Source organism: Centroberyx gerrardi, chromosome 10 (assembly GCF_048128805.1).
Source record: "Centroberyx gerrardi isolate f3 chromosome 10, fCenGer3.hap1.cur.20231027, whole genome shotgun sequence".
NCBI classification, from domain to species: domain Eukaryota; kingdom Metazoa; phylum Chordata; class Actinopteri; order Beryciformes; family Berycidae; genus Centroberyx; species Centroberyx gerrardi.
The window spans coordinates 7,584,127-7,608,804 of NC_136006.1; the positions used below are offsets into that span (position 1 = coordinate 7,584,127).

The 24,678-nt window shown below is 42.2% G+C and overlaps 2 protein-coding genes across 2 annotated transcripts in view; both read right to left on the reverse strand.

Moving 5' to 3' along the window:
- Positions 1-540: 540 nt before the first annotated feature.
- Positions 541-13,018, reverse strand: tfcp2l1 (transcription factor CP2-like 1). The gene is made up of 15 exons (XM_071905034.2): positions 12,960-13,018; positions 12,216-12,364; positions 10,521-10,594; positions 8,021-8,126; positions 6,878-6,984; positions 6,535-6,687; positions 5,520-5,630; positions 4,163-4,260; positions 3,513-3,564; positions 3,282-3,375; positions 2,847-2,937; positions 2,357-2,439; positions 1,772-1,914; positions 750-801; positions 541-578 (listed from the first exon to the last, which is right to left on the reverse strand). The coding sequence occupies exons 1-15, from the start codon at positions 13,016-13,018 to the stop codon at positions 541-543; spliced, it is 1,410 nt and encodes a 469-aa protein (XP_071761135.1).
- Positions 13,019-14,326: 1,308 nt separating this feature from the next.
- clasp1a (cytoplasmic linker associated protein 1a) overlaps positions 14,327-24,678 on the reverse strand; it is a 101,797-nt gene continuing 91,445 nt past the window's right edge. Inside the window, exons 34-39 of the mRNA XM_078286067.1 lie at positions 23,723-23,779; positions 22,492-22,685; positions 21,557-21,685; positions 20,049-20,255; positions 18,806-18,922; positions 14,327-17,551 (exon numbers count right to left, since the gene is read on the reverse strand). Of these exons, the coding sequence (XP_078142193.1) occupies positions 17,465-17,551; positions 18,806-18,922; positions 20,049-20,255; positions 21,557-21,685; positions 22,492-22,685; positions 23,723-23,779 (791 nt within the window). The 3' untranslated portion in view covers positions 14,327-17,464. The remainder of the gene's footprint in view (positions 17,552-18,805; positions 18,923-20,048; positions 20,256-21,556; positions 21,686-22,491; positions 22,686-23,722; positions 23,780-24,678) is intronic.

The window sequence follows — 24,678 nt, forward strand, 5'->3', positions numbered from 1 at the left end:
ATGTGAACTGGGACAGACCGACTGGGACAGACCGACATTAAACCAACACAATACAGGATTTGTTCATTTGTCTTTTCTATTTGTCTGTACGATGATGTGTGACAATTTACTTTTAACTTGCAAGTTGGCCCGATGACTATAATCAGAAATACATAAATCACTCCTAGGTCTACTATAACTGTATATACACCTTTTTCATTTTTTTTTTCATTACTGGTAATCCATAATTTGCCTCTATAGATCTCTGAGCCAGAAATGTGCATGTGGAGGAGCAATGCAGTACATTAGAAGCACTGTTTACAACTAATTACAAAGCATATCAGACATGAATCAATAACTTAACAAAAATACAAATGAAACGGAAATAAACAAACCAAAAACTTAACAGTAAACTAAAAGCTCAAGAGCATTTTACTGTACTGTAAGTCTTGGGAAATGACACCTATTGCAGTGTAGGGAGACTTATAAACAATCTATACAATTCCACTAATGCTGTAGAGCTTGAATCCGCCAGATGTTGAAACTCTGAGTACCTGCTGGTCATTTCAACACAACGTGGTAGCCATCAGTGTTTTCGTCTGGGAAATAGAAAAGACAGAAAACAATACCATAAAAGATCTTTCCAAAATACCAACAATCAAGGTAGATAGGATGGATGGATGGACAGATGGATGGATGGATGACATAAATGGATCCAAAACATGAAACTGTGAGTTGTGAAGTGAAATGCTGATTATAAAAAGCATTACCCCTCATAGTGCTGATAATGAAGCTTGTTTCTTCCCTGAAGTTCTGCACCATCTGGAATGAATGAATAAATGATGGAATTAATGAACAGAGTTGATTACCATTTCTAAAATGCTATATATAAAAATCTTTACCTGGAGTTCATCATTGAATACCTCTAAACTACGTACCACACCTCTCTACCCCACTACCCTTTAAAAGGTATCATAATTTATTTTTATTTTATGCTATATATCATTTTGTAAGAGCAAGTGTCACTGTTTTGTCTAAATGGCAGATATCTCATTTTGGAACAAAACTCTACACCTTGTCTTTATCACCTTTGGTTGGTGTGATGATGGCAATGATCACTGACACAGGGCAAAATGGATAAGAAGCCTCATCTGTGAACCTGATTTGTGGCGTTAAGAGGATTTTATTTGGACAACTAGAGAGGTCACCTGGTGCCGGGCAAGCTCAGTCCATCACCATGGAGTATCTGAAAGGATCACAAGTATTTGCACCCAAGTCTGGTCCAGTTTGTTAGGGGTGTTTGTGATTTATTTACACTAACGTAACGTAACAATCTGAAACCCCCAGAAACGATAGTGGTCAGCTCTAGAGAACTGGTTTCTGTGTGTAGTTTGCACATTCCTCTGTTCCCTTAAAGCTCGGCTGGTTAATGAGCAATTTTCTATGCCATTGCTTTTTATGGAGGGTCATTAGTGTACGTAGCTGGACAGATATAGCTGGTCTGGCCCTTGCCGAGACACGGGGGAACAAATAAAACCTGGTCTCTGTATCTCTGTCGGAGATGGCCGGTCAACTCCACGACCCTGTTCGCCCTGCCTGCTGCCATGGAAACCCGCCTATCCTCATTACTTTCTCTTGACCTCCATTTTGAGCTTTATTAGATACTTCACCTCTACTCAAGAGAATCACAGTGAGTGTCTGAGAATGTTATGGTACACAAAATACCACTCATTTACAAACGTTTCTAAGATTTGAAGAGTAGCTGGACGTTTGAAGCGACGTGTAGCTATACCTCGTCGGAGACCAGGACGTGGATCCCGGTGGGTCCTTGTCTGTAGATGTGGGTGATCTGCTGTGGAGTGACGCTGTACAGCATGGCGATCTTCTCAGACAGGTCCAGCAGCGTCAGCTCCTCCAGGTACAGAGCGTGGTAGACTGCAGGGAAGACAGGGAGAGAGGCTTAGGAGAGAAACCCTGCATGATCTTAGCCTGGGCTGAAAATCAGAGGGCGTATATGTATGGATCTCACTGTAAGACTGATGTAAACTTCTCCATAACTAAGTCGGAGAAAATGTTATTCCCTCCTGGTTTGTTAATGTTGTTTTTCCAGGTCAGAAAAGTTCTAAAGGGGCGGACAGTCTTGTCTACAGTAGCCTAAATGTGTGAAACAAGTTGGAAAATACATTCTGGTATTTTCCTGTACAGTGGCCCATTTAGAAAATTCCCCGATATTCCATGACTCAAATGTGGGCATTGGGATTGGGAGGACTGGGACATACTGATTTGACATAAATCCAACATAAGCGTTGGCCTGATGATTATGGTGAGAATTAAACAAATCATTTGCATTGCTTCATCCAATTATTTGTGCACCTACCATCTCCACCCCCCGGCTTGATGGGAGGCTGATTTCTGCTCTGCTGCTGACACACATAGATGGTGAGACGTGCCTGAATACACCTGGAAAATGAGAAAAGAGAATGTAATACTAGTACTTTACTTATATATTGTAGTATATATGTTCAGGGACTCAGTGAGGCTTTATTTTAGCCTCATGTTGCCTGCTTGAACGCTGAACACTGAACGCTATAGCAAGTAATGCAAGGTATTGAGGAGGTATCCCCCTTACTGTGTTTTTCTGTTAACTCCAAACTCACTTCAAATAAAACATTGCATCAAATGTCCCAGTTTACTGAAAAGGGGAAATGAAACAAGCGTTTAGGCAAGGCTGACGGGCAACATTGCAAGTTCATCATTGCCTCAGCATCATTGCATTAGCAACCCAAGGAACTTCTCGCCGCCAGGATTCATTGTTCATCACAGTTTTAGGAAGCCTACAGCAGTCTATTTTAACTTCTGTATCTCACCTTCCCTTGATGGTGTTGAAGAGGCGTATGCCATCTGCCGGGCCGCAGATCTGGATCAGATCCTCCCTGCTCATCCTCAGCAGATCAGCACCTGCAAAATTCGAAGAAAATCTAATTTTCCACATCGGGTCTGATCTGTTTTCTGCGCTGTTCTACCTTTTCCTCTGATCTGATGATGGGGGAGACAAACACAGCTTTAGAGAGAATCTCCTCCTTAGCTTACTCCCTGCCAAAGGCCTTTAGCTTTACAGAGAGGCTTGGGCCAAAAATATCCATTCAATTCCTCATAATGTTTTTTCTGTGACTGACTCATCTTGAACTGAACTTTCTGCTCATTCTGACTTGTGCACTCCTTGATGTGTTCCACAAATCATCGTGGCTTTCTGTGAAGATATGTTCTGTCAAATCTTAAGTTGTGCGTTTTACCCATGTTACCTGAGAAGCAGGAGAAGAGCCTTGAGAAAGGCGAGAACCTGTGGCGGTGCAGCCACTGCTGAGTGTCCTGCGGCGAGGACGATGGCAGAAGGTGCTACATGTCAAAAAGAAGAAGAGCCCTTGAAATGAGTATAGCAGCAGAGCATCCACTGTCTCCAAATAATGGCCTAAAAGGAATAAGAGAGCAACGGCATTAACACTTTCACACTGCACTGTTACTCTGTTACTTACATCAGAGCAGCCGGGCATGAGCAGCTCCCCCTGCTGGTTTGGAGAGCAGTTGCTACAAAAACATGCACATGAGGAAGAGAGAACAACATTGGGGTGATTGGTTGAGTCGTTTGTTCTTACTGCTCTGAGACACATCTATTATTTTACTTATGAAAAGTCTTTGTTTTTAACTCCGTTTATATAGCACATGTTTTGAAAAATCCTGTGCTTTTGAAATGTGTTGTATGTAGAGCAGATACCTGGCTGATTTCTTAACAGTGTTGAGTAACATGCCCTGATAAGCACCCATACAGGGAGGTCCAAAAGGATTGCACCGCTGATACAGTGGATAAATAAGCTGACCTTTACTCTTATGCAAACCCAAGTGTGATCCTAGTTGAGAATTTACAGATTTTGCTGCTTTTTCTGTTATAGAATTATTTGACAGTTGGTACAACTCTTGAAACCCAGCCAATCTGAGTAATAAATTACATATTGCAGTCTTAAATTAAATGAGAAAGGAACACCCACATCTTTCAGGCCACTCTGACGCGAATCTACAGCTCTCCTATATAGTTCTGCCTAACAAAATTCATGGGATTGGAGCAAACCGATAGAAATCATTTTTGAGTTTGATAAAATGCAGACATTCGGTGTGAATGTGGACTCACCCATCTGTGAAACTGCAGGAGGTTGGTGAGCTGTGGTAGACCGGGGAGGGAGTGCTGCTGCTGCTGCTGAGGTTCAGGGCGTCAGGCCATGGGGAACACTGGGAGAGAGAGAGAGAGAGAGAGAGAGAGAGAGACAGAGAGAGAGACACAGAGAGAGAGAGACACAGAGAGAGACAGAGAGAGAGAGAGAGAGAGAGAGAGAGAGAGACAGAGAGAGAGAGACAGAGACAGACACACAGAGAGAGAAAGAGAGAGAGAGAGACAGACACAAAGAGAGAGAGACAGAGAGAGAGAGAGAGAGAGAGACAGAGAGAGAGACAGACAGACAGAGAGAGAGAGACAGAGAGAAAGACAGAGACAGACAGAGAGAGAGAGAGACAGAGAGAGAGAGACAAAGACAGACACAAAGAGAGAGAGAGAGAGACAGAGACAGACACAAAGAGAGAGAGACAGACAGAGAGACAGACAGAGACAGACACACAAAGAGAGAGAGAGAGAGAGAGAGAGACAGAGACAGACACACAAAGAGAGAGAGAGAGAGAGACACACAAAGAGAGAAAGAGAGAGAGAGACAGAAAGGCAGAGAGAGATTAACTTTCTATCTGATGTACTTTCTACTTCTGCACACTTTTTGCCATTATTCAACCTGGCAAGTTGACCCAGTACATACTGTATGTTTTAGCACAGACACTTGAGGAGTGTTCATTCCATTATAAAATATCCAACGTTTAAAAATGTGTGACACCAATGATTGCAGGCACCCAAATAAAACTCATTATGGATCATAATTGGAGATATCAGTTAGTTAAATTAAACCCATAATCAGTTGCATTTTTTAAATACTGAGCAATAAACATTTGGCAGCCTTTTTCCCCCCAGAAACAGATATATTGTATATGTTACTATCTGTTACTGTACAGCCTAATACAGTTTGTTTATCTTCTAGTTGAATGACACACCAGATTATGGCTGAAGCAGACACCGCTGAGTCACTTGACCTGCAAAGACACTAAACTTGACCCACCAACAGTCCCAATCATTGACAGACCCCAGCACCAAAGCATGGTTAAACACACACTTTGAAGTTGAACAGCACAAAAAGAGCACAACACATTAACATAGTGTGAAGTACTATTAACTTAAAATGGAATAGAATATACTGGCTGGCATAATGATTGTATAAGTTCAGTGCTGATGAGATGAGATGTGATACGATACAATATCCGGATATATCCAGAATTTACCACTGTGGGATCAGTAGAGTAACACTTGTACTACTGAAATAAAAACAAAGGCTTTTCTCAAATCTGCTGTAACAGTTATGCAATGAGGCTGGAGGAATCACGCAGCATCTCACCTCTGTTAGCATGGTGGTTTCGTGGGACGGTTGGTACTTTTCTCTGTCTTGAAGGGCCTTTTTATCAATCTTTTCCCTGTCCGTCTTCAGTTTGCGATCAGCTCCTTTTGGCTTTCAGAAAAACGAGAGCAAATCAAATGTAAATGCATGTCATAGATAGATAAAGCTACATCACTCAGATGTCATCACATGGCCATATTGTTGCTGTCTAATTAGAGGACAGCAGACATAAAGGAGAATACTAGTGTCATTTAGAGATAGAAACCATTTACTTCTGTTTGCGTCACATTTCCCCCAATTATTTTGCAATGCATGCCACGTGAAACTATTTTTGAACATTTTCTTGCTTTTCATTTTGTTTTTAAAATACACATTTTTACAGTGTCAAACCTAGCTTGAAATTAACCATCGTCCCAGCTAACAAAGACACGCCAAATAAAAAGATGGATGGATGTGACAATAGTGTGACAAAATTTTGTGAGGCAACATATTTTTGAGGGATTATTTCCTGGCAGAGACTTACATTTCTTCATGTGGGTGTCATGTGATTGACAGTAAGCAGAGCGTAATGTAATAGTGACAGGAAAACCCTCCACTTGAGCAGAGTGAAATACAGATCAAACAGAACAGACTCTAACAAAGCCAAATTGAGGCTTCCTGTTTACTGTGATGGATTTGGGCAATTTTCAAGCCTGTGGAAGTTGTTTTTCATATTGTACAAGAATGAATGGCAGCAAATGGCTTCTTCTGACGGGAGGAAAACGAGTGCTGATATCTCTAAGTATGCTGACTGTGTGCAGAAACCACAGGGAATAATGTAAAGGAGAGGGACAACTTAGATGATTGGTATAAACTTAAAATTATCCTTTAATAAGCAAAATATGGATTTCAATTCCATATCTAAAATAAACTCGACTTCAAAATGCTAGTACATTTCAGTGGTCCAGAGAATTGAATTCATCCTAAACTACCTCCATTCTGGATGGGTTTGGATAAACAAAAGGGATGGCCTTACCTTGAAGACTTTGACCTGGCAGCTGGAGGAATGGACGTGCTCCATGTATTCCCCATGTTCGTTCTGGGTGAAAGTGTCCACCTGGATACGAAACGGCACCCCCTTCTCCCCGCCATGCTTCCTGGGGGTGAACTCAGTGCTGATGCAGTTGACCTGAGGAGAGGAGACAAGGAGAGGAGAGGAGACGAGGAGGGGAGAGGAGAGGACAGGCTTTACAACTTGAAGCTTGTCATACATGTATGAACATTTCAAACGTTCCACACTACTCTAAGATCTACTCTAACTCTGAAGATCAAGCTACAAGGCCGACTTGTCCCAGAAGTTGGTGGGAGTATGTCTGTACCTGGATGAAAACGGAAGCGTTCTTGACAGGATCCCAGAGGAACTCGATGGTGTTGAGGTGCAGAGGGTGTGCACGAGGCTCAGCTATCCCTACCGACAGTGGGATATCTGCAAGTAATGAGTCAGTCAGTCAACCTTTATTTCAAAGCCTTACTTAACCAGGAGAATTGACTAAAAACATGCTCAGTACTACCCCAGTATTGTACTTTTGGTTTCTGAGCAGCCAGCAGCTCCACACTGGAGCGGTCAGCAGATAAATGCCTTGCTCATGGGCATGTTGACGCTAGTTGTTGAGGGAGGGGAGGATGTTACTTATTTACTTTGCCCACCAAGATCAATCAATGAATCAATCAATCAGTTAATCTGGTCATTAGTGAAAACGTTGGGGGAAAAATGTGTGCTAATGACGGTTTTCCCACAGTGAATGAGAAACTTGACACCAAACCCAAATCTGTGTAAAGCCTGACATCTAATGGTAAAACACATGCTGCTGAAATTGACATCTGCTATTGGCTGATCTGTTGTGCCAGGTGATGTCACCACCTGTTGTACTCTATAGAAGGTGACATCACCTGGCACCAAAGATCAGCCAATAGCAGATGGCTATTTCAGCAACATGCTTTTCACCATTAGATGTCAGACTTTACACAGATTTGGGTTTGGGGTTTAGTTACTATTTAAATTTGACCATTTTTTTATGCCCTCAAAATTACAAATACTCATTTTATTCTTGGCAGGGTGGAAAAAAACTCTGAAACAGCATTTAAACGATCATGCGACACTAAAACTCTTCAATGAAATGAAATTCCTCTAGGGCTAGCAGCTCTTTCAGACAGGGTGATCCAATGCAGTAGGCATTTAAAGGCATTTAAAAGTGATTTACAAAAAAATATTATTGAACAATTAAATGAAAAAAATTAAATGTGCAAAAAAATCATTGCAGGTTGAGTGTTTTTATCTAGGAGGAACCTCCATCATATCGGCAGTGGACGACATGCCTGGCCGATATCCGATATTAAAATTAAAGCCCACCCATGCTAAAAACAAATGTATGCGTTCAAGGCACCATAAGGCACTTTGGATAAAAAAAAAGTGCCCACAAAATGGCATATGTTACATCATGGGTTGGTGGAATCACACTCACCTATATCCAGGATTCGGTCTCCGGGTCTGCTCCACCTCCATCCCTCCAGCTGCTGGTGCTCCATGTACTGCAGCCGACGGTCATGAAACACCACTCGCACAATGCTCTGTGAACAGGCAGGGCCGGGCGTTAGGGCGGAGGTACAGCAACATGACCGGGGCAGCTCGCAAAAAGCCAAACAGCCGGACTGTTGGGCAAAGTGCGAAAAGGCTACCCTCATTCCTTAAAACATACTGAGGCAGTTTCAGTAGGCAATGCTCAGGAGTTGGAAATTCACAATGAATTTCGTCTCCGTTTCTGCCCGTCAAAGTCACACTTTGAAAGAACATCCACAAATTCCCATGAGGAAGATGACACAGTACCAATGAGCTACTTATGGACATCTGAGGACGATTGTTAAAGTAACTTTCCCGATAACAAACAGGGTTCCCACACTCACTTGGACATCAAATTTAAGGACTTTTCAATGACTTTCAAGTTTGGTGAAATCCAAGTACTCAAAATTGGCATGTTTTGGGGTATAAGACATAATATTGGTCAAAATTAGGCATCATAGAGGCCTCCGTTTTTTACTCATGATCTTGTCATGTCAAAAAATCCAACACAAATCTCCATCACAAACTCCATTACCTCTGGATTGGAAGTGTTGATACGAGGACAGAGAAAGCTTACGCACACTGATGAATTTGCGTGATATATTTCAATAAAAAAATCCATCCAATTCATTTTCCAAAAGCCTTAAGGCCTTATTTGATTTTTCACAAATCCAGTAACTGTCAGTGATTTTCAAGGCCTGTGGGAACCCCGAGCAAAGACAAAGTCAACCTTTCAAGAAAGCCCCTGTCCTATGTCTGTCAATAGCAGACATCTGTTGAGGAACAAGTGGGCGCTGTTTGAAGAGTCGCTATTTCAGGCGGACGAAGACTACATCATTATCTCTTCTCCATAAACAAACAGAAAAAAAATTAATACCCCCGCTCTGGCATTATGATTAAGTTAATGACAACCTTTTTTTTTTTAAAATCCTGCCAGGGCATAAAAGAAATCATAAAATTAACAAGCTGTAAGAACATGTAGGAGCGTCGGGCCTGTTTACAGAGGGCTGCTCATGCGTGACTTAACCGCCGGGACTCAAAGGGCCTCGGACTCGGAAACGTCATCTGTTTGCAGAGATGCCACCTGTCTCATTCTTGCGTCGCTAGGCTGCCGCAGCTAACATAATGGTCCCGACCAATAGCAGCCTGACGACAAAGGAATCTCAAATGGACGCACTCATACAAGACTGACTTCAGCCAGATGATTCTCCTTACTCTTAAGTGAGTGTGTTGACATAAATCTTTAGTTTAAATTAAAGTGGTAATCCGCGACATTGTTGTTTTTTTGGTTTTGGTGCTCAGCGCTCATTGCTGCGGTGTTTCTGCACTGCCCACAGATCACCTGTCAATCAAACAGTGTGGGCGGAGCTTGGATTTTACTGTTGATGCAAGTTTCTCTTTTCTTTGTCTGTTCAGCCCATGGTGGCTATCGCTGCTCATGCTAACTACCCAGTTCTTCTTCTTCTGTTTATTCCAAACAAACCGCAAACGCAAAACGCATCATTTCCTGTGCGGGAAAGACTTACCAGACACCGGATGTTTATAACAGAAAATTTTAAAACGTTCATAAACTGGGTATACGATGAATTGTTATTGTATTGTATCAACTAGTGATCACATTTAATTATATGAAAATGTTGCGTATTATTACTCTAAGTTCAGTCTCTTTTCACTCCCATCTGAAATGTGATAACACTTTAAGAAGATACATTGGCTCAACGTGACAAAACAACCTGCATGATGAATATAAAAGTAGCATGACAACAGCAATGCGCCACTAATGGGTTTTATTCATAAACCAATGGCATCTTGAATATACCACTTGTTTTTATTTCAAATAATGAAACACAGCTCTTACTTTACCAGGATTTTAAACCAAAAGCAAATGAATGAAAAGTTAAAACCGGTGATTATAGGCGTCATTATTCCCTTCGCGCTGTACTGAAATGTGCATTTTCACATTTGAATAAAGAAACAAGCAATACATTATATCAGCCAAGTATAAAGATGTCCAAGTCTTTATGAATAAGTCCCAGTAGCGCAGACAAAAGCAGAAAGGCATGTTAAGACGAACAAAAACGCAAAAAAACAAAAGGGGGCAAAGTCGACTTGAGAGTAAAGTGATGTGAGTGTGTGTGTGTGTGTGTGTGTGTGTGTGTTTGTGTGTGTGTGTGTGAGCTGAGCTGTGTGTTTGTAAGGAGTGTGTCATATCTGGGACAGAGCAGAATTAAGTTGGGTGATAGTACCGAGGTCTCCAAGGACGGCACCCCACCCCTGAAGTGGAAGGGAGGGTTGCGGAACCTGTGACAAACCAGGAAATGGATACATATAAACAGAAAAGAGAAGAAAGAGGAAGAGGTCACAAGAAAGTCAAAAAACAGACATACACAATACCTTTAACCTACCTTTACATATTTGCTGCTTATATCTGTATACTCCACTAGTTTTCTGTTAAGCATACGGATTTCGTAGGACTGACCTACATTTTAAAACATTAAAACAAACCTGATTAAAATTGAAAAATGGGAAATCAGTCAATCAGAAAAGAGGGGCAAGTGGGGGTAGAAATTGAGTCAAATTAAAAACCTTTTTTAAGCCAAATGTCAAGGCCAGCCCCTACAAAACCTTTATATATCTCCATACTAATCAATTATAATGCATGAAATTCTACTAGTACCAGTATCACAAGGCAATATCATAAGAACAGCTAATGAGGGCCCAATAGACTAGCTGTCAATGCTTTCTCAGCAAAGTAATAAAACTAAACTGTTTAAAACTAAAACTAAAAATCCTATTCACAATACATGCCATCGTTACCATGGCAATGTAACTGTAGGTGCCACCAGGCCAAAAGTTACTTGTAAACGTGCCTGAGTGGGCTTTCTTAACTCATTTATCAGTTGCTTTTTCATCCTATTGATTTTGAGATACAGTGCAGTACAGATTTACTTGCACTAACTTCCATTATAGTTGGACTAGAATTCAATCCAAACAAATTACAGCAGATATAACCAAGCAGGGCAAACTTGCAGGGTGAATAAAGCACAAATAAGAATGATGTCACAGTTTAACAAGAGAGAAACAAAAAAGCAACCAGAAGGGTTAAATCCAGTGGTTAAGAATAATGTGAAACAGAGGGAGAAAGTACAAATAGGAAAGAAGAAGAAAAAAACAAAGGAGGGAAAAATGAGAAGATGGAAGTCAGACAAATTCACACCCATGGAAGAGCTCATGTTGCTCTGACAAACTAACGACGGAACATCTGATCATTTCATAATCCTGATGCGTTTTAAATCAAATGGGGTGCAGTTGTAAGTCAGTAATTCAAAAGGCGTGTCCCTTTGTTGATGCAAAAGCTTACAGGGGGAAAACCAGAAGAATTCATATATAGCCTACCATTCCTATGGTCCAAATGCGGTCAGTGCGGTCTATATGTGTGATCAATAACAACTCTCTACCAAAGACAGAAACCAGACAGCTAAGACTTGAACCTCTGATGGCATCAAATTAGAAAATCTGGAGCTGCTTCACAGAAAACAACTGTAAGAGCATCAAATGGGGTGGGAGGGGAATCTCTGCAGGTGATTTAAGTAGGTTTTCAATTTTGTGTTCAGGAGTGATAACACTACTACAGAATAAAGTTAATCTGGCAATAAAAACACAAACATTCTCTTGGTTCAGAAAATCTACTGAACAGCTCCAGATTTTCCATGCTGATGTCATCGTAGGTTTGAGTCTCGGCTCTCTGGTTTCTGGCTTTGGGAGAGAGTCGTTACTGTTCACAAATATTAATTGCAGGGTCCCAAACTAGAGGAAAATATGAATTCTTAGATTCTTATTCCCCTTTAAATAAGGGAACACGGTTTTCATTAGACTTAGCTTAAGCCTTAGGGCTGTAATGGCTGTAATGCCTAATGATTGCTGTGCACAGAAAGCACATATTGTGAGGAGAAATTAACTATAGTTTTTTTTATTTGAATTGCTACATCAGTAGGCTTTAATGAAGAGAGTCTAATTCTGTTGGTGGGCCTACATGCAACAAAATGAGCTCTGATCCATTTAGACAAGGTAGACAGCCAACTGGGAGGACAGATAGCTACCTTGGTTGAGGTAAGTGAGAGTCTCCTCCTGCTGTTTCACAGCCGGCGAGGTGGCTGCACACAGAACGTACTGGAACGGAGTCCTTTTGGCGCCACTTTCCGCCATGTGCCGCACTTCTTCATTTTTCAGGAAAGGCACCAAAGCCTCTCTGAAAGAGACCAGAAGAAGAAGGGAGAGTTGATCATTAGAAGACTTAGCAGGGAAGACAGAGGAGGAGGTGATTATCCTCTGCTTCACCTTTTATCTAATCATTTCAGCACAGGAGCAAAGGTGCAAAAAGACCATTGTTACTTAGAAAAGGTGCAGCAGCTGTGAGCAATACATTCGGCTAAAGCTGCTTATCTGGCACGATTAATTAAGATTATTAGTAATAAAAGAAGAAAATGCATGGTCTCCAATTTTGAATGCAATGTCCCTTTAAGAATTAACCATTGGAATTAATTTAAAATTTTTAATTTCAAATGTTCAATTTGAATTTAAATTATGTTAAAGTGAATTACAAAATGGATAAGTGAGCTGTTAGAGGCAACATTACTGTAGAAAACAATTTGTAACAAAATCAGTGCAGTTTTAAAGAACATTTCTACATCTGTCAGGTCTAAGTAGTAGTAATCCTGCAGGACAAATAAATACACTGACATTTTGTTTTAATCTGCTGTAGCAATAACCTTCTCAGACCCAAATGCCTGAAATCCACAGGTTTGTGAAACCTGCACAGCTCCTCAACATGAGACTGGCTTTACCTAATGTAAGTAGCAGAGTGCTGGTGGTAGGATTCAGGCTGTGAGTGGCAGAACAGCATGTTTTCCAGTGCGGCGTCTTCTTGTATCCCAGGATCACAGGGGAAAACGTGGAGGCAGGAGGGGTTTTTCGCGCCTGCTGGCTTCCTCGGGTTTCCAGTCAGAGAGGTTTGCTGCCAAACACCATTGCCTGTCTCTTATATTCCCCCGGTGATGTCATCAGGACTCACATTAGCATACCTTGGATGACCTTTGAGAGGCGGAGGGAGCAGGCACACCTCCCACTGCCAATGTCCAGCTGGGCTGATGCACTAATAGCAGCTTCTCCTGACCAGTTGTTGACACTGCCAACAAAATGGCACTAAAGCGCGACTTTAAACTCACTTAGGGTCGTGACGTTTGGAGGTGAATTTAACAATAGATTTTGGGGGTCTAAGAGGAGGCAAACAGCCTATCGATTGAAGGTGGTAAATATAATTATAATGTATATTTCCTTGCATGATTTTGAAAATCTAACAACACTGTGCAGGTCTGAGAAAAGTCATGGAGAGACATTTTGAATGCGGAGATATTTCAGTTCTAAAATTCAAAACAGCAGTCAGTTGACAGTGACTTGACCTTTCTAGTGTTAAAAAAAAGGCCAAATATCAGCAACACAGTAACAACAACAACAATAATAATAGAAATAATTTAAACATGTATAAGTAAAAAACTAAATTCAACAATGACCCACAAGGCCATGCTTCTGCCCAGACTCTGGGTTCAGCCAGGGAAACGTACCAGAGAGATGGATGGACATCCTTAGCAGCGGGTCATCTCAAAGTCTGATCAGGTTAATGTTTATCCAGCGCCGCTAAGCACACCTCAGCACTCTGTGGAGCTTGTTGTAAATGAATGGAGGACTGAGCAACAGCACTGCATACCGATGCCGCCGGTAGCCCAGAGAGTCCAAGTATAGCAAAATGAAACAAAGCCTAACCTCCACATTTACTAGACATTTAACCTTCTATTCACTCTTAAAATCAGATTTTTGAAAAGAATTAAATGCCAGTGTGGTGAAATTATTTCACTTGTTTCCAAATGCAGCTTCACTTTTTAGTGAAATGAAGTATTTTCTTGAAATAAGAGACAGTATCATGAAATAAAGATGCTGATCAGTTCACTCCGTTGGTTTCAAGATGTCATTTACTGTAATTCAGGAAAATTCTTGAAATGTCGAGTCGGGTTGAATGTGAACTTCATTTCTTATATCTTATTTTTTCTTGTTTTGAGTAAACTAACAATTTAAGGCTTGGTTAACTTGACTTCTTAACATGGACAATTTTGCAATGCGGGATGAATAACCAGAAAACATCCAGGTCAACTCTCATGTCTGTTTATTTCTAGAGCAAACAAATTTTTTTTTTTTTACATTGTTGCAAATCTATCACAGGTGGATGTTAACAAAACCCTTCTGTACAGTTTATCATGAAAAACAATAAAATAAAATAAAATATATAAATACAGATATGAATATTACATGACCAAACGAGACAAAAGAAAGACAAATTATAACATGCATAGTGAACAGTTTGCAAGGAATACCATCTTATTTTCTTTCTGGTGACCGGCAATGTATCAACAGACGATCTGCCGGATCAAGACTTGGTGATTGGTAAACTTTCCCCTTCCGCCAACGACAGATCTGCTGTACCTGGAGAGCGGCCTCTTTTGAGAACAAACCAAAACTAGTTGGTGATTTGAAACTGTTAAAGTAATGGAGAAAAAACATCAGGTAGAACACAGACAGACAGCTAGAGAGTGTATAGGGCCGGGTATTGTTGGAAATTGTTTCAGTACCGATACTCGTTCCCGATTCTTAGATAAATTTAATATCAGTTTGAAAACAAAACTTTTTTCCGAATCGTTTCCTTGTTGAATTAAAGCAAAAATCATTATGTGATAGAGCAAATTATGTAATTTTTAGTACATTAATTTACTTTTCTAAACATACTCCATACTCTGTGGATTTCCTCATAAATAAATAAAAACACCATTCAACAAGAGCAGTGGTTCCCAAAGTGGGGGCCGGGGACCCACAGGGGTCGTTGAGAGGGCTCCAGGGGGCCCCCCCAAGCAAAATCAGGAGTACTTAAATTTTATTATTACTGTATTCTACCTTTCATTTGCTAGAAGCCAGCACAATGAGAGAAGAGAAATAAAAAATGACGACTGATCACAAGTTCCACTCTCCCCACTGTTATGTACCAAATCATATCTGTCAATAAAAATCTCATCAGATGGGACAAAATGTTCCTAAACAGGGGTGTAAAGAGATAAGTCTCTTTAGGAGTCCCCGATGTGAAAAGTATGGGAACCAATGAACTTGAAGGAGGTTCTCATTGCAGGAATCCAACACATTAAAGCTTTTTCCACGCCATTCGATACTTTTGGAAACTTTAAATTTGATACCAAAGATCTTGACGGTGAGATGTTGAATTCTTTTAGTTTCAATACCCAGCCTGAACACTTCTACCAGCTAAGATGCTTTCAGTGGCTGCCAAAGTCGACACAAGGTTTTGGTCGACTGTCGGCGCTCCATACTGTACCTTTTCACATATGATCGTGGTTCATGTGGCTACACCTCCTCTACTGAAACAATAAATCAGAGATGAGTAATCCGACGATGTTACAAGTGCACTTTAACAGCCAAAAAACCGGGCCCATCAAAGCGGCACAGAGTTGAACGTGTGCCGCCGATTACATGCAAGCTATTTTGCTAACGTGCAAAAAAGTGAGATAGTCAACCTTTTCTCTTTTCGTCTTTTTTTTTGTTGTTTGTCGTTATGTAAAATTTTGCGAAGCAGTGGTCAAAAAGTTTATGTACAAAATACTTATTTGTGGGTTTTTACGGGTTATTGCAGAAGCTGTGGTTACGTGAAGGGGAAAGTGTGTGGCGGAGTGACGTCATGAAACAACTAATACTGTATTCGCATCATCGAGGGGTCAACAACACCATCGGGGTCCATTTTACTCTGTGTGGATTCACATTTTTCGAGAGCTACAGTGCTGTACATCCCATTCACTCTCCGCAGTCCCGGTCAAGAAACGTTACTGTGTGTGTGTGTGTGTGTGTGTGTGTGTGTGTGACGTGAATAAGGCCTGGTAATGTCTTTCAGCTGTCTCGGATCGCTGGTCTCGCTCCCAACACCGAGCCGGGAAACATCTGCAGTATTTACAAAGGGAAAAGGGACTTCCTCTTCGGACAAAGTCACTCAATGTACTTGAACTGAGCAGCAGCATCGCAGATTTACAGGTAAGATGCCAGAAATTGGCCACGCAACCAAAGGGAGGGGGGAGGGGGCTTTGTTGATGAAAGCAGGATGAGCTAAAACAACTGGATACTTTGTACTTGTACAATGTTTTGACGGACAACACGACTTCCCATCTCGGTTTGCAAGCTCAACGCGGGTCGTTCGTTGTCTTAAATTACAGGCAACACAATGATCATGGAGGGCCGGGCTCGACTTCCACCCTGTCTGCTGATTGTGACTTCTGAATTTCAAGACAGATTCGGCAACTTCGGCTTAACTTCTGTACCACAAAATAAAGATCTACAACACCAATTCCAAAGATTGTCAATTTGGTTGCTGAAATAAGATTCTTCAGGAACTTGTTACCTTTTTGAGTGTAACAATCTTGAAAAAGGGGGTTAAAACATTTAGGCAAATTACGAATTAGCATTAAAAAAAAAAAACACAACGCTGGCCTGCACAGTCTTCCACGACCCTTCATAATGATCGACAAACTTAAAATGTAAACTAAAAATGCTCATACAGTACGTTCTGTTTTTTTGTCACATTGTTCCCTCACATAGGATTTTTTTTTTAATTACTTTTCAATCTTGCAATATTTGGTTTTCATGCCCCCTAAACCAGACTTTGCCCCAAATCCCACAGGCTTCTTACCATCACTGGGCCAGCCAAATGATATTTCATCCCTAATGGTAATCGATTTGACAGAAATTCCTTTACTGTGCCCCCTTCGCACAATTGCATTTCCTCCAATTTGATGTGTACATTTCAGGGAATCGCTCCTTTTTCCGCTGTGTCAGCACTATCCGAGGGCTTGAAGAGCAACGGGCTTCCATTCACAAAATGTGCTGGCACAAACGAGGATGGGTGGAGGTTGTGGGATCCATAGAGGAAGAAAAAAGCGGCTTTTGTATGAAGCCAACAGCAAAGTCCAAATGCGTTAACTCCCCTTCGCATCTAAAACCAAACCTCAGTTACATTCAAAACATTCTGGAGTAAAGGAGGGGAGGAGGAAGTAAATGACCGACGGGCTGTCAACGGGTCGCCTGGAAAGAGAAGGAAAAAGCGCAGTGGAGCTTGAGTTGTGATGGAGAGGACGGGACGGGGTGAAGCTCAGTGACGGAGGAGTCTGGAAGAGGCACGGCGACGTCCCGGACGGAAGCGACGATCAGTCAGACAGCCATCCGCAGCGTTCCCAACCCGAGCCTCCCTCCATTAACTGTGAGAGGAGACGTCTGAGGAACTGCTGCTATTGCTGTTGGTCGTCTGGGCCCTTTTGATGTAGAGGTTCAGCAACTTCATCTGCAAACAAGCAAGGACATGAGACACCATTGGTTTTCTTTCAGTACGGTGTACAGTGTAGGACTTCTGGAACCACTTTCAGACATGGATGAACCCCAATGTTTCAAAACTAACCCTAGACTAAAAGGCATTTAGCTGAGGCTTTTACCCTAAGCAACTTAGAATGAATGCAATAGGAGAACAAGCCTCAATTTCTAGATCAAGTAAAGAGTCAAGGGTCAGAGTCATGTTGCCCTGACAATATGTAGCAGTATTCCTGTGACCCTAGACTTGCCATGTAAGAGGGAAGTGCTAGGAAAATAACGGAGAGAGATAAGCGCCAAGGAAAGAAGGAATTGTATTATTATTATTTATTTTCACACAGAAAACAGATTAACTGCAACAATCGAGGTGTCACATTATGTGTCACTATAGAGAACTTGAAAGGAATTACTGACAGATAATGATTCAGGACGTCCTAAACTCTACACTCAGTGAGCATTAATGTTTTTTCCGGAAGCGCAGCGGTAATATCAAAGCTTTTAGCAATGATCCACCGGCTTGCAGCAGCACTTGCTCTGCAGCGGCTCTTCGCTCCTTTGCACCGAGCTTCACACTGAAAGGCACGACGGTGCCGTCTGGCAGAGCATAGGTGGAGGTTCCCCCCTCTTCCAGGTGAAGCTGGCCCTGGGACCTCTACCCTTATGTAACCCAAGGACACATGACCTGAGAGAAAGGGCAAATATGACCCCGCACCTCACAAAAAAAAAACCGGCTGAAACCAGCTGGGAAATAACAACATGGGAAGACGATAAGGTTCTGTGTCTGTTGAGGTGAAGACAGTGTGTGAATGTGTGTGTTTTCATGCATTTGTGCCATACTGCATGAGGAGTGTGTGTGTGTGTCTGAATACATGTACATCTCGAGGCAAAAAATTAACTTTTGGGGCGAAATTCATCAACCACATTCTCTACAAACCGCTTTTTCAAGTAGGAAGAAACCTCCAAATGCTGTTTGGTTACATGCCAAAGTGGCTGGTGGAGAAGACAAATTCACCAGCCACATTCATTGCCAGCTAAACTCATTTTTGACATGGAAAAAAACCCTCCAAATGATGGCTGGTTACCTGCCAAAGCATCTGACAGAGAAGACAAAGCCACCAGCTGCAGCCTGAAAGTTACCAGCGTTCAGCCGGTGTTAAAATTGTGTGTGGATGTGTGTGTATGTGTACGTGCAGGGACTTTGAGACGGCGAGCACATGGCGGTGGGTGGTACCTTGCTGCCCGTGAGCTGTGCCAGGTGGGGTTTGAGCTCCTCGCCAATCACAGAGTAGATCGCCACCAGACAGAACACGCTGGCCTTGCGAACGCTGCTCTCCGTGTTGTCGTAGCCCTGCAGAGAGACAAGGCAGCATCAGACACCGTAGGAAGCCGGTGCACACACACACACAAACGCACACACACACACACACACCAGGGGTCAACAAGAACGTGGGAGGAGTGGCAGAGGTGAGAGCAGAGGGTGCAGAGTACACGCAAACATTTCCAGGTACAAATAAGGCAAATTGTTCCCCCTGTCCAAATATGAACATGTTGTCCAAATATGCCTTTTTGATACTGACAAGGATGTTTCTGCTCTCAGCAAGGTTGTATCCGTCAGGCCGTATGGATTAGGAGGCGCAGCAGGCGCTGTAGTCTGGCAAAACAGCGTTCATGCAGTGTCCTCGTGAAAATCAAGTACATTTGGAAAATTTGGGGGGCAAGAAAGAGGGGAATTAATCCAGAAATAAACAAACAAATGCACTGCAAAAAATGGAAAGCTGTCAAGTGATTTTTAACCTGTTTCCAGACCTATCAAGCTTATTTTGTGTTATTTTTATTCAAATTATCTCACTGCACTGGCAGATAATCTTGCTGGTTTCAATATACTGTACATGCCGATATGACTTCTTTCAAGAAATCATCATAAAACAATGAAGGAAATCTTGAAACAAAGAAACTTTCTCCACGACAATTTCATGTTTACCAAGTAAATGTCTTGAAACAAGTTACATTCTCCTGAAAAAAGGTCAAATTTGTTGAAACCGGTAAAATTACCTGCCAGTGCAATAAGATGATTTCACTAAAACAAATCCTAAAATAAGCGTTATAAGTCTGGATACAAGAGAAAATAACTTAGCAAGTTTGTCAGTTTTTGCAGTGTGTGTCACATTTATCTTATTTTGTGAGGGATTTGTCCAATGTTGACGCTGTTAAGTGTCTAGCAAGAAAAAACAAAATCAAGCACCACTAAAGGATAGTGGTTCAAATATTTGCACCCATAATTAGAGATGTGATTTTTCAACATTTCAGGTTATTTGGCATGCAACTCCCATTTATTTATTGCTTTTTTCGTGGTCCTGATTTCCCTGCACAATCTAATCCAACACACACAAAATACACTGTATAAATCTAATAATCCGAATCTATTTTTCTTTGTAAAGCCATGGTGTGCCTGAACTGAAAGCCCAGTCTCGGACCTGCAGGAGTCCTGGGATGATGTCGGGCAGCAGCTGCAGCAGCGAGTCCTTGGCGATGCGTTCAATGACTTTGGTCTGCATCTTGATGGCAGCCAGGTTGATGGGGTAGTCGGCCGTCTGCACGATGGGGCAGAGCACCTTGATGCACTGCTCCGGGTGGATGGAGCCCGCCAGGGTGGAGGCCGCCTCCTCGGCCGCGCGCACCACCTACACACACACACACACACAGGAAGTCATAGACATCAGAGTAAGAGACTTATGTACAGTTTTGTAATATGCTGCCAAGAAAAAATGGGGAATAGCTTCTTTGTTGGCTTGGGCCGATTTGTTCTGCGTTTTGGAAGAAGCACCATCATTTTTGATCCTTTTAAACTTGTTGATTTGCCTGATACCAGACAGAACTGTCAACTCGTTACACTCCATTTCCATCTTCAGTCTGACATTGCCTCCACTCTAACCGATTTCCATGGGGGAGGGGGATTCGATTTTCCCTAACCAATCACTAGAGACCAACGTCTCCGCCTGAATCTAACGTCATTTTAAGTCGACACCGATGCGAAAAAAACATCTCCCCTTTGAATAAATGCCTTCAAAGCAGAGTGCTGTTCGGATTTCAAAGTAATTGGTACTTTTAATCGATTTAGAACAGCCTCGATAGCAGCGTCTACCTTGTCTACAGCGGTCGCCATTGTTGTTATTACTCCTCCTTGGTTCCGGCGCACAGCTTGACAACGCTTGACAACAGCTTGACAACGGCGTTAGTCCCGCCCGTGGCGCTGATTGGCTAATCGTTAGTCCCCCCCGGCGCTCATTGGACCGATCATTTTTCAACCGAGAGAAACCGCTGTTCCATGTCACGATGCCAGACCAGAAGCAGTCAACTCGGTGGAGTGGGCGGATTCAAAGGTCTGGACCCAGGCAACTTGTTGATGTTACTTTGTTTGGATTAGTGTAGGCAAGAGCAATCATTCTACCTTTTGAATTCCGTTCCGATTATTATTGATCTGGATGTTTCGCCCAAGCGTTCTCACTGTGTTTATTCTGTGTATTTTGTTTATGTTCCATTTTGTTATCGACATTTAATCTTTGTTTGCCCACTGTCTGCACCCGTTGCATGTCTGATCATCCTGGTGGGAGGAGCCTTCTCTGAGTGAAGCCCTACTCAAGGTTTCTTTCATTTGTTTTCCGAATGAGGTTTTGTGGGAGTTTTTCCTCGGCCCTCAGTTGAGGGTCTAAGGTTGGGAGGGCGTTGTTTTCATTTATTGTTCTGTGGCTTTTGTGAAGCCCTTTGAGACTGTAACAGTGACTAAGAGCTATACACTTGACTTGATAAACTGTAACTAAAATCTTGAATAATTAGCAGACACTGGAATCTACAATCTGAAGAATCTATAGTCCCCACTCTTTAAAAACACGTAGTGTATAAATAGCGTCTTTTCCCATTTATTATCTTAGTATGTTAGTTTATTATCAGTGTCTCAGAGCCGACTGCTGTGGCAGCTGCGTACCTCCTTGTGGGAGTCTTTGTGAGCCTCCAGGGTTTTCATGATGGTGAGCTCAGCGTAGTTTTTGAAGCGGGCCGGCTGATTCCTCAGGATCTCCTTCAGCACGCGCAGGGCCAGCGCCCGGATCGTATGCTGGGGGAAACAGCGGCATAGGCAGCCAATTAAAAAAAAGACAATATACACTCAGAGCATACATCCCAGTACAAACCCTCCTATTCCATATTTGCAGCCATACCAAATATCCGTACACACCCATAGTCTCCCAGCATAATATTATCAATAGGTAGAGCATGGTACTAACACTACCAGAGTTTACGTTTAACTTTAACTTCCATCCTAAGTTTATTAGGATCCTCATTAGCTGTTACAAACTGCAACAGCTACTCTTCCTGGGGTCCACATAAAATACAAACAAATAAAAATGAAGAAAAAAAAATAACATAAATAAATTGACAAATAGAAAATCGGACTAGAAAAGCAGACTCTATCTTGTAATAATTGACTGTCCTTCTGTCCAGCATGTAAATTTAGTTTGGATGGGCGTGCTTCCTTGTATCTTTAGTCAAGAATAGAAACAAAGCAATAAAATATAACTATTCCATACAATGAGATCATTTGAACATTACTTGAGGCAAAGTTTCAATAGTTTTTTAAAACGTCTTTTTGTCTCTATAATCTGTAGGGGGTTAGGGGTTCGATTTCCATCGGTGCTGCCTATGCTAAATATACATTGTTTGCACTCATGGTACTGTAAGGCACTTTGGATAAAAGCGTCCATCAAATTGCGTATGTCAGGGTCCATTGCCTGTGTAGCTCAGTGGGTATCTGTATCCACCCCACACACACGTGCACACAGTTTGATAAAAACATTCAGCACACCCCTACCACACACGGACACACACACACGGAAACACACACAGCGGCCCTAGAGAGCGTACATCTTTATCGCCCAGGGTCTCCAGGAGGAGGAGGAGGATGGTTTTAAAGTGTTCGTCCCACACAGCCAGGCTGTCTTCCCGCGTGATCTTCAGCAGCTCCACCAGCGCGCCCTTGCGCTCCTCGGCACGCTCGTTGTGGTTGGACAGTTCCTTCAGCAGGTCGGCTACCAGGTCCGAGTGGTCCTGACCGCCTGCTTCCAGGGGCGGAGGGGAGGAGAAGAAAGGGGTGTGTGGTTAATGGGATATTCCAGTCAAGATACCGCTACTGACATCTTGCCATGCCACAAAAAACATCCATCTTAACATCATCCATCAGTCATTCAATCTAGCATCAGTCTTAAAATATTATTTTTCTTAAAACAAGTGAAAAAAATCTACCAATGAGGTGAGAAAATTTCACTTGTTTGCAATGCAAATCAACTTTCAAAGAAATCAATTTTCAAGATTTTGACGCTTGTTTGTGAGTGAAACAGCATTGGAAAAAAAAACCATGAAAAACAATAACATTTTAAGACTGAATATGAGACTACATGATTTGTTAAGATGGACATTGCAGTGCGTTTGTTCATTATGTCAAGTTTAAAATTTAGTATGAGAAATACTGCATTGACTGCACAGTAACAGCCAAGTATGTAGTAAGGGCTTCGAGTCAGAAGGACACTTTGGGACTAAAATATTATATTTCACATTGATGCTCTTGATGAGATTTATGGTCTATAACAATCACAGTGCTGGAGTCATTACTAGAATTTAATTTTGAGTGCGCCCTTCAACTCTGAGCCCTTTTGTGCCGAGTTACTACATGTGTTAGTGTGAGTAAGTAAGCTAGTAGAGCTACAGTCATCTAGGTTTTCAATGGTCAAGAATAGCAAATTATACATTATGCCATAAAAACACTAGACCTCTGAAGACCTGATAGATGTACTGACACAATCGCCCAAACACTCAGTTCACAGAAGAAGATGCCAAAGCCGTTAGCAAAAGCACCAATTCAGCTAGCTAGCACTCCACTAAAAGCAGGACAGTAAGTTTGAGCTGGCCAAGACACAGGTTCAGGTGGAGTTAAGTAGAAGACAATGGAAAAATGGAGATGGGATTTGGGAGAGCGTTGAGTGAGATTATGCAAATACAGACAAAGGGTGACTGGAGGGAACAGTCAGTCAGTCAGTAAGTCAGTCGGTAAGTCTCTCAATCAGTCAGCAAGTCAGTCAGGTAGGGGAGGCATCTTTACCAGGAGCAAAGACCTTGGGGAGCACCATCTTGTTTTCGCCGCTTTCCTGACGACGGCCTGGAGAGGAGGGGTTGAGGGGATGGAAGGGGAGACGGAGAGGGGAGGAGGGGGGAGGAGGGGAGAGGAGGAGGAGGGGGGTAGAGGGTGCATAGCAAAGGATGTGATGACGACAACAACTGACACACGCAGGCTGGCTTGTGCCTTACAACAACAGAGCTGTGGACTCAAACACTTGTGTTTGCACTAAAAATAACGCAGAGAAAGGTTCATCTTAGATCAGATTCCTAAATCTTGTGTCTACACATCAATTTGATTCGAGTTTCTCTTGTGGATACAATGTGACTAAACAAATCACATCTCAAAGAAGACCGGGGACTAATCTTTGCCGCATTTGGTTGAAGCAACATCTTGTGTCTTACCCGTTTAACCATAACATTTGTAAAAGCCAGAAGGGTCTATTCTTCTATGTTTCCAAAACGACGTGACATGATGACACTACACAATGGGGCAATGGTGGTCAACAGATGGGTTGGCAGAATGATAAGGGAAAGGTCAAGATTACAGAGTCGTGCCCTTGTTCATTCTCTTTCACAGATCTGTAGTAGGCGGACACATCTCCCCTTCATTCCCATGTCAATCTTCTCACCTTTTTTCGATCAGAACTGTGAAAGCGAGCGAAAGAGGACACGAAGGATCCTTCTTCAATGGAGGATTCAAGATGGCAAATACCCTTTACAGTCCTGAATCCTGATGGAAATCCAGTTTTCAACACTAGAGATATGAGCTGCCATATGGGATGCAATTCAAACTTTACTATGCACTTTGGTGTTTATGAGTGGGGCGACTTAGTGGTTAGGTGTTTGCGTGGGTTTCCCCCGGCTGCTCCGGTTTCTTCACAAAGTCCAAAGAAATACAAGTCAGGCAGACTGGAGACTCTAAATTGCCCATAGGTGTGA

What these genes read in the sequence shown, in the direction of transcription:
- tfcp2l1 (XM_071905034.2), bottom strand. Translation starts at nt 13,018, where the DNA reads ATGCTGTTCTGCCACTCACAGCCTGAATCCTACCACCAGCACTCTGCT. An exon ending in CAAGCCGGGGGGTGGAGATG is followed by an intron (nt 1,915 to 2,356) that starts GTAGGTGCACAA and finishes TCTTCCCTGCAG; the next exon opens with TCTACCACGCTCTGTACCTG. An exon ending in ACGTCCTGGTCTCCGACGAG is followed by an intron (nt 802 to 1,771) that starts GTATAGCTACAC and finishes CATTCATTCCAG; the next exon opens with ATGGTGCAGAACTTCAGGGA.